At 40.8% G+C, this 16,497-nt stretch overlaps 1 protein-coding gene across 4 annotated transcripts in view; it reads left to right on the top strand.

The window, feature by feature from the left end:
- PHKB (phosphorylase kinase regulatory subunit beta) overlaps positions 1–16,497 on the top strand; it is a 3,137,540-nt gene that overhangs the window by 2,427,770 nt on the left and 693,273 nt on the right. For all 4 annotated transcript variants that reach the window (XM_044081953.1, XM_044081952.1, XM_044081950.1 and 1 more), the window contains one exon: positions 10,696–10,790. In XM_044081953.1, the coding sequence (XP_043937888.1) occupies positions 10,696–10,790 (95 nt within the window). The remainder of the gene's footprint in view (positions 1–10,695; positions 10,791–16,497) is intronic.

Genomic DNA, 16,497 nt, shown 5'->3' with positions numbered 1-16,497 from the left:
GCTCGGTCCTGGAACCCCTACTGTTCGGCATATACTTCTCAGAAGTACAGGCAAACACAGGAGGACTATGGCTAACCATGTTCACCAACGACTGCAAACTGGGAGCCATAATTGACTCTCTGGCTGACACAGACATTCTCCAAAAGAGCCTTACTGAGACGGACACCTGTTGTCAAAGTCATGGTCTCAAGCTAAATGCCAAAAAATGCACAGTCATCCCATTTGGGAAAAACAAAACACCCATGAATTGCCACATAGGTGGCAGCTCCCTTAATACAGAAGAGGTAATAAGAGATCTGGGGACCCAGTAATCTCTCCTTTGACAGTCATATTGCCTAAGTAGTTAGGAAATCCTTCTATGTAACCCATCTAACTACTAAAGGGTTCACATCTAGAAATAGAGGTTTTAGTGCCCCTCTACTCGTCACTCATCAGACCCATCATAGAGTACAATGCTCCATTTGGAATGTACCTCACAGGACACTTTCAGCAGCTGGAAATACCACAAAAGTACCTCACCAAGAGGATTACTGGCCTCAAACATATGTCCAATGCAGCCTGACTGGAAAAACACCAGCTGTACTCAGTGGGTGGCATGTCGCTTACTCAGAGATGATCTCTGCCTGACTTACAAAGCCATGTCCAACTCAGAATTGATGGACATGCTCCACCTAAAGAAATCTAAGTCACTGCGAGCCACTCACTCTAGTGAGCTAAACCTTGCCACAACAATAAATCGAACATGCTGGAGGGATAGATTCCTGTCACAGAGACTCCCCCATGCTTTGGAACAAAATTCCTAACTACATTAGGCAGAGCCACTGACTAACACTCTTCAAGAGAAACCTTGACGAGTGGATGGGTAACAGAAAATACACCCCTGGGATCACTTCATTGGCTCTTCTTGACAGAGGCTCAGTTAATCAATGGGGCAGCGAAAGCTGACACACTCTGGCTAGGCTTATAAATGCCCTCGGGCAGATAGCCTAGTACCTACCTGTGAACCTATCTGGACCTCGCCAAGACCTTCGACACCATCCCTCACTCTGGAATCATAGATAAACTTACTAAGCTGGACATTAATCCCTACGTCACTCAATGGGTTGGCAACTGGCTTACTGACAGAACCCACACTGTAAAAGTAGCCAACTCCCAAATCCAGCTACAGACAAGTGACAAGTAGAGTACCTCAGGGTTCAGTCCTGGAACCACCCATGTTTGGCATCTACTTCTCTGAAGTACAGGCCAACACTAAGGAACTCTGGCTAGCAAAGTTTGCAGATGACTGCAAACTGGGAGCCATTATTAAATCCCCAAATGATGTGGATATTCTACAAAAGGGCCTTACAGAAACAGATGGTTGGTGCCAGAGCCATGGGCTCAAGCTCATTGCCAAGAAATAGTTATCCCCTTAGAGAAAAAATATGTACCCCTGAATTACCACATAGGTGGCAGTACACTAAACACCAAATGTGTGATAAGAAACTTAGGGACACAGATGGATAGTGATCTCACCTTTGATAACCACATCACCACATCCTTCTATGTGGCACACCTCATCACTGAGGGCTTTTCATCCAGAAAAAAGGAGGTCGTTGTCCCACTGTACTCATCCCTCATTAGACCCATTATAGAGTACAACACCCCATTTGGTATGTACCTCTCAAGACATCTGCAACAAATGGAAAAGTCACAGAAATGCCCCACTAAAAGAATCACAGGCCTAAAGCAGATGCCCTATGTTGACCATCTAAAAAAAACTCCAGCTGTACTTTGTCGCATATTGTCTACTCAGAGGTGATCTCTGCTTAACATACAAGGCCATGTCAAACCCAGAGCTGTTGGACATGCTACACTTAAAGAAATCCCAATCCCTCAGAGCCACACACTCCAGGGATCTAAACCTTGTCATCACAATGAACAAAACATGCTGGAGAGGGATAGGTTCCTGACCCATAGACTCCCCAGACTCTGGAAAAGACTGCCCATACATGTCAAGCAGAGCGCCTCTTTGGCCGTCTTCAAAAGGAACCTTGATGATTGGATGGGAGATAGGAAATTCACCCCGGGGAAAACGTCAGTCACCCTGCTAGACAGGGGTCCAGGGAAGTAAATATTGTAGGAAGAAATGGCCAGGGAATTGTTATAGCTAGGCTTGTATAGACCCTAGGGCCGATAGCCTAGTACCAACCTATGAACAAGAGCAAGCAAGACAATGAATGAGTGCAGGAAGATTCTCTTGACCTCTGTGCCTAGATACAAGAGGAATTACCTAGTCAAACCCACTTATTTTCTTCAAAGGGACTTCAGATCCATTCAAAAACACAAGAAGGCTCCCAGAAAGAGATTCCTAGAGAAACCGTAGAGGGATCATGCATCTTAGAGACCTGCCTTTGGGGAAGAATCTCTGTGACTATCTCAAAATTATCACCATCAACCCCTTGGTCCTACCCTATCTCTCTACAAAAGGCTTACTTAATCTCAAACTTGGAAACAATTACTACAGACCACTGGATGCTTGCCACTATAAAAAATGCTGTTACGCCATGGCCTGGAAAGAAGTGCCCTCTCTGAATGGCATACTCTGTCTGCAAACACCTTCTTAAAAGTGCCAGCCTTCAAAATGCTCTCACTGCACACACAGCTGACCTTCATACTTCCTCCAGCATACCTCGTATTCCTGGATCTAAAGGATGCTTACCTTCATATACCAGTTCACCTCTCTTACAGGAGATTCCTCAGGTTCTGTACTGGCTCATCTTATTTTGTTTACTGTCTTGCCTTTCAGGCTTTTGACAGCCCCACAAATTTTCACAAAGTGTCTTACACTAGTGATGGCTTTCTTTCAGACTCAGGGAATTCAAGTTTATCTGTACTTAGATGATCTGCTGATCTAGGCTATCTCGCCACAGTTCCTGCTACAGTATCTCCATTCACCCCCCCCCCCAATCTCCTCCTGCAGTTGAGGTTCACTGTCAACTACTCAAAATCCTCACTCATAGGTTCATAGATTAGTACTAGGCTAACTGTCCTTGTGGGCCATTATAAGCCTAGCCAGTTACCCCATGTGAGAATCAAACCCTGAACCTTGTGTCTGTAAGGTAAACATTATGCCAACCTCCCACCTCCAGTCCACCCACGACCTAGTGTTTCTGGGCTGCAGACTGGACTCCAAAAAGATGAAGGCTTACTTGAATTAGGAAAAAGTATGGAATCTTTCAACTTATTTACACAGTTGTCCCTTGATCAATGTTCAGCCAGAGAAATGATAAGAGCTCTGGGATTCCTGGCAGTTGCTATCACAGTGCTCCCTCTAGCCAGATTGCATATGATGACAATTCAGTGGTACCTGAAAATAGCATGGTCCCAACATTCTCATCCTGTAGACACTATGATACCCGTCATATCTTATCTCAGGTAGGCACTGTCATGGTGGGCGGATCCCATGAAACTCAACCTAGGAGATGTACACAGATGTGTTGGATGAGGCCTGGGGAGTCTGGACAGGCACCCACAGAGTCCAGGGCTGATGGCAGCCAAAATTCCAAAGGGAACTCATCATCCTGAAGGAGAGGAAGCCCTCATCCAAGCTGTTCAGGTCATGACACATATTCAGAAGTCAGGTCTTTGAGTATTCACAGGCAACACAACAGTCATGTGGTACGTAAGCAAGGAGGCACCAGATCATACCAACTGTGCAGACTAGCACAGAGGGCCTGGAACCTTTCCACCCAAGAAACCACATCTCTGCTATCCATATGCATCCCATCACTGGACAGTGTGTTGGCAGACCCATTAAGCAGGACCTTGGAGGACCCTTATGAATGTTCTCTGAACACACAAATCTTCCTGGACATCCGTCATGGTTGGGAGACACCTCATATAGATTTGTTTGCCTCAGAGAGCAACAGACAACATCTGCTTTGCCTGGAGGACAGATGCTTTCTGTTTTCAGTAGACAGGGAAGGTCCTCTATGCCAGCACCCCCCTCCCACTACTTGTCATTCCAGTGCTTCTGCTAAAGAGTCAGAAAGTTAGAACAAATCTCTTACTAGTCACCGCTTGTTGGCCAAAACAACACTGGTTTCCTCTTCTTTTTTATCTAGCCAAGAGCAAGTACTGCAAATTGCCACACAAGAAGGACATCATCACTCAGTAGAAAGGGTCATTACTACACCCCAACCTGTCATTCCTAAACCGGTGTGTGTGGATGATAAAGTTCTGATTACTTTCAGGCACCATTTTTCAGACGACATGACTAAGGTTCTACTGGAAGCAATAGACCCACCACTTAAAAATCCAACATAGCCAAAAAGAACAGATTTTCTTTCTTGTGCCAGAAGAATAACCAAGACCTTAACAAATCAGAGGTACATTCCATCCTAAAATACCTAAGTGAGCTCATGGATGCAGATCTGGCCTACTCCTCCATCAAAGCCCACCTCTCAGTCATTTCTACCCCTCAACCATCCTGTTATGTCTAGCCTTGAGGTCAAAGAATTCCTTAGATGGGTTCTTCATCTTGACCACCAAGGATGCCTGTATTCCCTCACTGGGACATCAACTTCATGTTGGAAAAGCTTACTCTGCCTCCCTTTGAACCAACAGCCTCAGCAAATTTCATGTTCTGCACCTGCAAAATCAGATGACCGAGCTTACCAATGGCTCTAATAAATCCACCTCACATCCAGGAAACCTGTGCATCACAAAAAATTAGTTAAAGATGAAGTAGTACTTAAACTACAGCAGAGATGTGTGGAGAAAGCTGTCCCCCAGCATTAAGATAGAGGACTGACATCACTTACCTGTTCATAAGTTCATGGGAGATTACTTTGCTAATGGCTCAAGAGTCCTTGCAAGCCTACCCGGATTTTCCCCAATTCTCTATCTCCGGGGGAAGGATAACAAGGGTCAGCAAGCAGGCTTTTGGCAATTTTTCCACACTGTCTCTGTCCGTAAGATACATGAACATGTCTAGAAGAGTGAATTTGCGATTTTCGATCCGTTGGTTCAGATTGCGCTTGAAGATGATCAGGGAAGGACTTATCTTCACGTGAATGGGATGTCTGTTCCAGAGGAACGGCAATCTCTGGAACACTTAAATGTCTCTCCTGCATGATCTGTTCATATCAGAGATCGGGTTTTGATCCTTGGAGTGGGAAACCCTTGTGCAGTTGATTTTGTGAACAGGTCGGGGTCAGAGACCGCCATTTAGATCCGGCATAGATAACCCCTCAATAATCAGTAGCAGACTGAATACATTGACAGGGCTTTTACTCGGTCCGCATATGACATGTTGGTTATACACTTTTTTTTTTGGGGTGAGAAACCTCTGAGGATGCTCCAACTGTTTCAAGTCTGAGGAGGGCCAAGTACAGTAGTACTGTAACATCCTTAAATCTGGATACCATGCCCTTATTTTATAAGCTGGGTTACATAGAAGGATTTCCTCACCACTGTGGACACATGCTGCTTAAAGTTCAGATTACTATCTATGTACCCAGATCTCTCATCACTGGATTCACTCTTAGAGGGGTGCTATCAGTGTTGTAATTTGAAGGGGTATTTTATTTCCTAAATGGTATTATTATACATTTTTTGACATTTAGTTTGAAATTATGGCTCTGACACAAGTCATTAGTGTGCGTCAGTCCCTTTTGTGGGATATGAACATCGTTTGTGGAGTCAATGATTGCTCTCATCTTGCAATGATCAGCAAACTTGATCAGCCAAACACTTTCTGCATTTGCCTTAACATCTGAGAAGGATATCCCAAACATGAGGGGGCCCAGCATTGAGCCCTGTGGTACTCCACTGGTGACAGGCCTCTTGCTGGATGTGGATTTCCCCACTCTGAGCCATTTGGCTGCACATCTGTTGACATAGAGGTTTATGCACAGATTTGTGAATTTATTTATAATACCAGAGTGCGGGTATTGTGTCAAATGCCTTAGCCCGGTCAAGGTAGGTGGTATGTACTGTGTCATCCTCATCCATGGCCTTGGTAACTTCTCAAAGAAGTCCACCAGATTGAGCAGACAGAACCTACCCTTAATGAAGCCGAACTGGGTTGGGTCTAGAGTCTGGAGATTTCCTGTGTTGTCGTTATTCAGGTCCAAGATTATCCTTTCCATAGCCTTCCATATGAGGCTGGACAGACTTAATGGTCGGTAGTTTCCTGGGTTCATTGATGGTCCCCTCTTGTGCAGAGGGCCGACTGTTGTTGTCCTCCACCCTACTGGGCCAAAGCCTATTTGGGGACGGTGGTTAAACAGAGATCTGAGTGGGTCCACTAGGTCATGTTTCAAGCTGTTTAACAGGCACCCTGGGATTCTGTCAGGGCCTATTGATGCTGTGTTTCTAGTTCTAGAGAGCACAGTGGCAACCTGTTATTTTGTAATAATAGGCAAAGGAATGGTTGTGGGTATTTCATGGGGAGTGACTGGAAGTGATTAAGGGGGTAAAATTTGAGCTGAACATGAGTTCAGCCAGCAGGTTTGCTAGCTCTTCTGGCTGATTATAGGTGGTGCCATCTAAAGCCAACTTAGCACATTGTGAGTGTTTCTTTTAAGATTTCGGGCATAACTAAAAATGCTTTATGATTATCCTTTGCTTAGGAGGCTGTTTTAGTCTCTTATTTAGCTTAGTTATTTGTGAAAAATGAAAAATAAAAACACTTCAACGTTACAATACTAAACAAAATTAATAGTCTAAAACTTCAGATGTTAATTCCTCTTCAATGAAGGCACTGAAGAAACAAGCTTAAACAGGCTCAGTCACTAGAATAATGGCTTTAATTTATGATAAGCTCTTTTATCCATCAACCAGACTTCATCAGATCAGCTTTTCAATAACAACTTTAACCCATGGAAAACTAAAATATGCATAAAAGTACAAAGGATCATAAATCATGATTGACAGTCTCTCGCACACAAATGGCCCTAGCCTACAACTAAAAGCTTGCCTGATGTAACACAAGTCATTTTTTGCAATCCAAACTAAGATAAGAAACAGAAAGATAAAATCCAAAGGCAATAAAAAAGTTTTCTTTGTTTTCTGACACATTAAATTGAATGTACATTCAGTGTATTTTTGCAAACATCTGAATGTCTTAGATTTTGCAGTTCAAATGTTCATAATACCTCTATGTATGTGTATATGTATGCATTTATTTTTGCTTCCCTTTCCAGGACAGGCTTGTACGTTTTTAGCTTTGAATTTCTCCAAAATGGGACCTATTGCTAGCTTTATGCCCTTTACAAAGTATATTATTGGAACTGCTAAAGAGTTGTGACACTAAATTGTTATGGGAGGGAAGAAGTTGAGGCACTTGAACCATATGCTAATTGCCTTCATTCCCATTTTTATCTTTCTAAATTGGATCACATTTAGGTGGCTGTCCTCAATGAAAGGCTATCAAACAATAAATTGCATGATCTTGAAGCACTTTATTTGTAAAGCATCCATGTCCACGTAGTTGCTGAGACTTGGTTTAAATGTAAAGAGAACAATCCGATTATACCTGGGTTTTGCAGTTTTGATGATTTCAGAACCAGTAACAACTGTGGTGGAGTCCCCGTATTTGTCAAAGACCTTATAGCTGACAGATCACGCAAGACAAAATTAATTATAAATGAATTGCTTGCTACAGAACACCTACCTTGTCCCTTGGTGACCATGTAAGATTCCTCAGTGTTCGAAATTATCTTCCTATTAACAAAAACAAAAAACAACAAAAACTCCATTGTTTTGGGTGACTTCAGTTGTCCTTCGTACTGGGACACTTTTACTTCCAGTGTAGGATATATCCAAACATTCTTACACTTCATGATTCATAGGGTCATACGAGAATACAAGGCTAACTGCTCTGCAGGACCATTTTAAGCGTAGCCAATGACCTCAGATCAGGATCAAACCTGTACCCTTTGTCTATCAGGTGAAGACTTTAACCGTTATGCCAAACAGACATACACGTTGTAAACAAAATATCTCAGCTGTTGCCTACTAAAGGACAAAGCATTCTTGACCTGATTATTACCAAAATGACTGCCTGATGCACTACTCCTCTATTATTTCTTTCTCCATTGAAGTCTGATCACAACCTCTGTCCTCCTTTAAACTCCCAAAAGCCCGTATAACAAACCCCTATGAATTTAAGGATTATAAACATGCAAACCTCAAACCACTCTTATGATAGCAAAATTCACTTTTGACAGTACCACCCCTGACCATGATATTGCAACAAGCTTCCCTAATCACTTCTGCATCCATTTAGAAAAATGAATAGATCTAGCAGTCCCTACCAAGACCAAGTGTAATGGGGTATTCCAAAATAATCCGTCTTGGTGGTCCACTACCATAGTAAACTGTACAACAAAAGAAAGAAACTCCTTAAGTTTTATAGCAGATTTAAAACCCATCTTCTCAAGGAAAATATCAAAAGCGTTACAAAAAAAAAAAAAAAAATGAGAAACCATTATCAGGTCTGCTGACGGAACCCATGAACTTAGGCTGTTTTCTGTAGCCAAGGATAATTATAAATTTGTCTTTAACTGTGTTAGACAACTGAGAAACAATATTCTCCATTGATCTAAACTTACTCAAAATGACACCTCCTATTTTGACCCAATAGTTAATGCAGTCATCCTTCTATGCAAATACAGCGTCAACTTCACCGAGAAACTTTTATCCAAAGCCACGAAATACTTTAATCCGTTACCCCTCCCTCAGTTATCTGTAAAGATCATTTACAGAAAGTGCTAACCAAGACCTAATATGTTTCCTGCATGGAATCTGACAATATGCCTAGTTGCTTAATTAATGGTGTTAAACATGTCCTTTGCAGAACAACTTCATAAACTGTTTAACCTAAGTTTAGCCACTGGCTTCATCCCAGAGGTGTAGCACACTGTAGTCATGATGCCCCGTCATAAAGATGGCCTTACTACCAAGCCAGGTAATTACAGACCTGTTAGTTCTACAAGCCTCATCTGCAAAGCTGTAGAACTTACTAGAAGTGAGGTCAGTAACTGCAGTATCGAGAATCTTATTCAACGTGAACCCAGCAGTTTGGTTTTGTAAGGGGATTATCCTGTCTAATGAATCTAATTAACTTATTTGAAAGGTTAATGAAGTCATTAGGCAGTGGCCATGTAGTGTATATGGTGTATCCTGACCTTGCCAAGGCCTTCAGTATCATTCCCTATGCTGGTGTCATGCATAAACTAAGGGCATCAAAAATTGACTTATATACAGTAAGATGGATAAAAAAGTCTGAAAGAGAGAGAGACAGTGAATCCACACAGTGTGAGTTGCAGGAGTCTCATCAGAATGCTTGAAAGTGACCAGCAGTGTCCCTCAGGGCTCGGTGCTTGCACCTCTCCTATTTGGTCTTTACTTCTCATATTTCCAAGCAAAGCACTAAGACTTATTGGTAACAGTTTTCTGATGACTGCAAACTGAGGAGACGCTAAGTCAGCCTCTGACACCCAAACCCTCCAGCATGAATTCTTCCTGGTAAACTCTTGGTGTGCTAAAAATGGGCTCAAACTAAATGCTGAAACATATGGTATTGTCACTTTTGACACACAACCCCCACCCCTCATCTTACTTAATAGACAACACAGTACTTTGAAATAAAAATGTTGTCAAGGATCTAGGAGCTTGGAACTTAGATTAATATAGCCCTCTCTTTTGACCATCATGACCAAATCTTTTTATATAGCCCAGCTAATTGCAAAAGGAATTTCATTAAGGTCTAAGGGGTAATCACTCTCCTATGCTTAGCATTGCTTAAATTATTGAGTAATATGTCTCCTTCAGGATGCATCTCACCAAACATATCAAACAATAAGAAAGACCCCAAAGGTTCTTAACCAAAAAGATTATAGGTCTAAATACCTGAGCTATCAAAGCTGGAAATTGTGTCCTTGTATTCTGTTTGTAGACTTTTGATAGCAGATTTCCAACTCTCTTACCTTGCCATAAGAGTTCCTGATGTCTTGGAAGTCTTGTGTATGTGCAGCTACAATGGCTCCATCAGTTCTAGAACCAAGGACCTTAACCTTCATTAACAGATAAATGAAACATGCTAGGTGGACAAGTTTATAACTCAGTACCTCCCAAACAATGATAATAAACTCTCCTTACAGTCACGTTAAGAAGTGCGACTCAGTGTCTTCCTTTAAACATAATCAAGATGACTGGGTGTTATTCACAAATTTACTACTGGACTGTCTCATAGTCCTTCTGAAAAAAGAGATGTGGCCTAAGGGAGGGTACTGGCAAGGTGTAAATGGACATAAAACTAAATGGCATTGAAGTAACTATGCAATTCATAGCTTTATGGAATGAAAATTTCACCATTCACCTGCTGGATTACGTCTGGCAAGAATATACTTGCAGAATGTGATTTACTGCTTCTGTTCTACTGACATTGAGATAAATTACAAGAAAGGAGAACTGATTAGTTGAAGGTTGTCTCTTTCTTTTCATGGCTTAAGTCATTCTTTTATTAACCACTGCAAGAGCCTTGAATAATCTCCCATTGTCAAAAGTTCACACATAGTTTATTAGAAATTTTTTTGTGTTCACTTAAATATTATTTTAATATTCATTCTGCAGCTTTGCATTTATGATGATATAACATTTCAGTTGGAGTGTATAACTGATTAAACATTATTTTTTTATTTGTAGTGGATGGCTTGATAAGTCCAAAAGATATCGATCCAGTACATCGTTATATACCACCAGAAGATCAGCGGAATGTGAGCATGCGATATTCTAATCAGGTAAACTACCAGTTTTTGGACTAAAGTTCTTTTTACAGTCCATTATTTTCGAGAACACAGCTTATTATGAATATCTAAAAAGATATTAAGAACCCGTGTCAGTCTTGTGTATTTTTCTGCCTTAGCCACATGTATGGGCTAACCATTGTACAATTCATTAATTTTCTAAATAGCCATTTTTAACATGATATTTTGCAGGCTGTCTATGCATGTAATCATAATTCACTTGGTGAGTGACTATAAAATTGTAAGATGGTTAACCTTATATGAACCCCACATCTGATACCATGGTTAACTATGCTTCTCAGAATGCAGTAATTAAAATGTAATAATAATTTTGAAGTCATTTACATGCTAAAATGTTTGCTGAAAAGTTAGTTTAGCAAATCATACTATGTAGCTGTGTTATTAACTGTTAGTAATTATGTAAATGCATGTTTGCAGAATCAATCTGCCTGAAGTGTTTCTCAAAGATATAAACCAGTGTATTGCCATTTTACTCTTTCCAAAGATCTTCAGGTAGTAAAGCAGTGTATTCGTATGTGAATAAAACCTCTACAGAAGAGTTTAACTGTAATATGAGACCATGAAGAGTAATATGTGCATATTTTTATCAGCAATTTGTTTGGTAAACTTTTGAGCTCTTACACTTTTGTTGGTGTGACATGAGATGATAAGGCTGCGAATGTCTGCACTATAAGATTCAGGAGGAACTCTTTAATTATACCTATCCTAGATGTTTATGGATATACTTTTGTATCATAAAAGGATTTAAGTGTAAGTGTGGCATTTTTCAAGGTTGTTCCCTGTGAGTTTGTCAATATTTTGCCTGACTTGTTGTGAGATATGCTTTGTTTTAATGGGAGCTCACATTCTGTTGGCCTGCAGAATGCTTAATTATTCATAGGTATTGCCTAAAATAAATATAAAAATTACTAACCGTATGCAGAGAATATTGAGTTTGTCTTATGTGGAGGCAATGAAGACTAGAATACTGCATTCTGTGAGGTAAATTTGACATATGGAAACAACATATGTTCGTCATAAGGACCATTGTTACTGTACTTGCATAAGTGAATGGGATTTAGCCACAGGCAGGCATTGGTCTTATGGTCAGATTTCAAGAGCAGTTAGACATCCTGCTGTGACGGCATGGGTTTACCTCCTGTACCAAGGGCATCAGGAAGATGTTAACTGTACGCCAAGCAGAAGTTAAGTGCCATCATTTTTTATATCTCATTCCCTAAAGTAAATAGTTGTCCTCTTTACCCTTAGTTTGTCTATTGTATTCCGTCTGGCAGTTGAGGACTAGGGCTCCAAGCTCTTAATGAGAGCTGCTCAAGGGTATGGAGTTTGATTCATTCCACCTCCCATTGCTTTGTTTCTGATACTGAGAAAATCACTTTACCAAACAGTGGTCCTGGATAGCCCCTGAAAAAGAGACACTTATGTCGAGTAGGCTTACATGATTAACAAATGAATAAAGTAAAATTAAGAAAAAAACGTGAAAGAGAGTGACAAGCAAAATGTCACATTTGCATTTTTTGTAGTGTTGATTGGTGTTCTTATCACTCCATGTTAATTATTTGGGTGTTTTTGCTTGGAAAAGTCTCCCACTTCAGGAGGAGGTGGTCCCATACCTCTGTGTATTACCACAAGAATTCTGGACAAAGCCAAAAACAATGGCGGGGATTAAAAACAGGGACAATTTTTAAACATTGCTGTTTAAAAATTAAGTTGATTTAACAGATTTTGCATTATATGTATTTTCTGAAGGATATGAAGTTGGAAACTCGAATGTCTTGTCATTATTTAGTCCTCAGTGGTCTGCATGTCCTCCCCGCAGTCGAGTGGCATTTGAAAGACATGCGTGAATGGGCGTGCCTTCGTTGAAGGTTGTGCATCAGGCTGGCACCTCGGCACCGTAAAAATCTACTGCCAGTCATTAGCGGACCGGAGTTCTGCTGTGGCTACCCCTAACCGGGCAAAGCCGAAAGAAGAACAACAGTCCTCAGTGATTATCAGAAAACCACAAATTTTATTGGGAACAGACCAAAAATATAAGATAAAAATCTGGACATTCTGCAAGAATCTGGAGAGTTGAAAGATTATCCCTTCTGCCTGAGGATGCATGGATAATGGAGAGTATAGTCACAGGTTAAAAAAGGCTGCACTAAAAGTGCTTGTGAGTTGCAAGGCAATATATGTTATTCTGTCACCAGAAAAGATTAAATGATTTTGCTCATTAGTGTTCCTTGTGTCCAAAAAGGAATACCATTTATTGACATCTTAGACATGTCCAGACTGGAAAAAAATGTTTGTAAGGAAGTTCAGAATGCTCAGCTTGCATTTCTCTGTGCTCTACTATTGTAAGATGCTGTCCTTATTACCTTTAATGCAAATGGTGTCTACTTGCATATTTCCATTAATAAGACACATGGACATTGACTTGGGTTTGGAGTGAGTGCCTCATATTTCTAGTTCCCCTTCTTGGTGTCTGGGATTCTACTGTTTTGAAACTATTTACCAAATATATGGCTCTGTGTTTTCCTCTCTAAGACTAAAGAATATTGACATCTGTCCAGCCCCATAGCACAAAGGGATACAGCTCCTAGCTCTACCCTAGGAACCTTGTTTTTTTTTTTAAAACAAGAAACATCTTTATTAAATTATCATGTATGACATAAGCCATTTTTCATTTATGTAAATGAAAGTAAACCATACTAACACAATTTTCACTTGCAAACATTATACATTACAAACCATCCATGACACAACTGTAGCTGTAAACATTATGCATCACTTATAATATATCCAGTCATTGTCAGTCAACCATTACATAGCACATTCAGTTCTTGCCTTCTTTTAAACCTCATTCCTTCTCTGCATATATTGATCCCCCACCTTCCATTTTTTGACCCTGCCATTTTCTAAAGATCCCAGTTCCAGTTGTTTTATCTCTGCTACTATCTTTGCTTCTTCTAGTAAAGTTGGTTTAGACTTTGATTTCCATTTTCTATTAGCTGCTTTTTTGGCAGCTGTCATAATTAGACTCAGCTAGGCCTTACTATGTCTAGGCAAGTCTGATTCTGTATCATAGGTCAAAAATTCCTTTCCTTAGTTAAATCCAGTTTCCTCACCCAGCATCTCTGATAGAGCAGTCTCCAGGGAATCTTTAAAGTCTGCCAACTCATTACACTCCCAGAAAATGTGCTCCCAATTACCTCTTTCTTCCCCATCACACTTCCAACATTTGCTGTCCACCTGAGGAACAATTCTTTGGAGTCTACTTGGGATATTAAAAATACCCATGTAAACACTTCCAAGCAAAGATCCTAAATCTTCTAGACTTTGTTGCTTATTTAGGAGACATAAATATCTCCCCAATGGTTTCTTTGTGAATTGCTAATCCAGTCTCTCTTCCTAATCCTTTCTAACCTCCTCTGACTGAATCTTATAGTTATCACGTAATATTTTATATAATCTACTAATTATTCCTTTCTTAATGGCAATTTATGTTCTAGATTCTACTAAAAACTCTACCAGTGCTTGTTTTTCATGTAAGACCCCCCCCCCATTTATTTCTCTCTGCATATACTCTGATATCAGTCCTTGATAGGAAAGACCATCTGTAACCTGCAGTACCTTTCCCTCTCTAGTTATTTGCTCCCAATACCGTGGTTTCTTTGCCAGTTTTCTCCAGTTAATTCCAGCCCTCTCTTGTCTATTGTATCCCTAATTGCAGTCATCTGTATCGGCAGAATCTCCTTTCTCCATTCCCGTGTTGGCTTAGTTCTTAGAATACTTTGCTACCTTATGAATATAATATTCTGTATGATTATTGTTATTCTCTTTAAAGGTCTGCATCCAGAAGTCCCAGTCTTGCCTTGTTTTTTTGAGCCCGCCACCCATTTCATCATCATCTCTTTCCACTTTGAATTATAGTTTCCTGCTTGTGCTATGTATAGGAGCCTTAACTGTGTTGCTCTGAAGTACCCCTTCAAATCAGGTAATCCCAGTTCTCCCTGTTCCACTGGAAAAATCAGCTTATCCCACATGACTCTTGCCATCTTCCCTTCCCAGATAAAATCCTTCGGCTCTTTATTAATTGTTATCTGCAACTTTTCCTCTGGTTGATAAATATATGCCTGAAATGTGTATAAGGTTAAAGGAACTACAAACATTTTAACTGTTTGTACCTTACTATCCATATCCGTGTAACACAGCTTCCATTTTCTCATTGTTTGTATTATCTTTTGTTTAGTCTCTTCCCACATATCCTTAGCTGACACACCAGAATCATTTTAATCCATATTCCTAAATACTTCAGTTTATCATGTCCTCATAAGTATGGATAATGCTGTACCAATTCATATGTGGGTACATAATTTGCCACTATTGCCTTTGTTTTAGCTTCATTAATTTTGTATCCTGAAAAACATGTGAAACTGTCTCAATATGTTCCACAGCACTGTAATGCCCCTTTCTGGTTTTGTTGGGTATAAAGTAATTATTTGTGTCTTTCGGCTTTTCCCGGTTAGGGGTCGCCACAGCGGAACTCCTGTCCGCTAATGATTGGCAGATTTTTACGTGCCGAGTTGCCGGCTCTGACGCACAACCTTCAACGAAGGTACGCCCATTCATGCATGTCTCCACACAGAAGACGCTCTAGCTGAGAATCGAACAGGACAACATCTTACTATGAGGCGATCATCTACAAATTCAGACAGCTTTTCTTGACTACCATGCCAATTATATCCTTGAATTTCTGAGTTACTTATTTTCTTTGCCAATGGTTCTAAATATAATGCAAATAACAAAGGAGAGAGTACACCCTTGTCTGGTTCCTCTGCTCAAGCAGGGATTATCAGAGAGGACCCCATCCACTTAAATTTTCACCTCCGATCCCTCAAATTTCCTCCTAATCAACCTTATAATTTTATCAGGGACAGGGAATGCAAATGCTTCCATTGCTCTGCTCATAAAGTCCCAGCTTACTCTGTCAAATGCTTTCTCTGCATCAAGACCCACCAAAATCAGTGGCATTTCCCTACATTCTGTTTCTCTCTGGCTTGTCGATGTTCTGTTCAATCTCAGCCTTACTACAGGATATGTACCCAAAGAGTGGCGTACAGCAACAGTGGTCCCTCTCCACAAAGGTGGTGCCTCAACGGATCCTGGAAACTATCGCCCCATAAGCCTGACTAGCTTGGTCTGCAAAACTATGGAAAGGATCATCATGGACCTCATAAATAAAGATATTGGGGACCTACAGACACTGGATCCTACCCAGTTCGGCTTTGTTAAGGGCAGATCCTGCCTCTTAAACCTGGTCGATTTCTTTGAAACAGTCACCAAGGCCATTGACGAGGGGAAGGTGGTCCACACAGCCTACCTGGACCTCGCAAAAGCCTTCGATACAATACCCCACTCAGGCATTATAGATAAGCTCTCCAGCTTAAATATATACCCCTATGTTACTAGATGGGTTGCAAACTGGCTCAAGGACAGAACCCACATGGTTAGAATTGCTAGAGGCATGTCAGACTCCAAACCAGTTACAAGTGGTGTACCACAAGGCTCAGTCCTGGGACCTCTCTTGTTCGGTATATATTTCTCGGAGGTACAGGCCAACATGGAAGGACTGTGGCTGACCAAGTTCGCAGATGACTGCAAACTGGGCACCATAATTGACTCTCCAGCCGAC

This window comes from Protopterus annectens, chromosome 8.part1 (genome assembly GCF_019279795.1).
Source record: "Protopterus annectens isolate FY-2018-M chromosome 8.part1, PAN1.0, whole genome shotgun sequence".
Lineage (NCBI taxonomy): Eukaryota > Metazoa > Chordata > Ceratodontiformes > Protopteridae > Protopterus > Protopterus annectens.
Note: the sequence above shows the minus strand (reverse complement) of the source record. Positions and strands in the feature narration are given on the sequence as shown.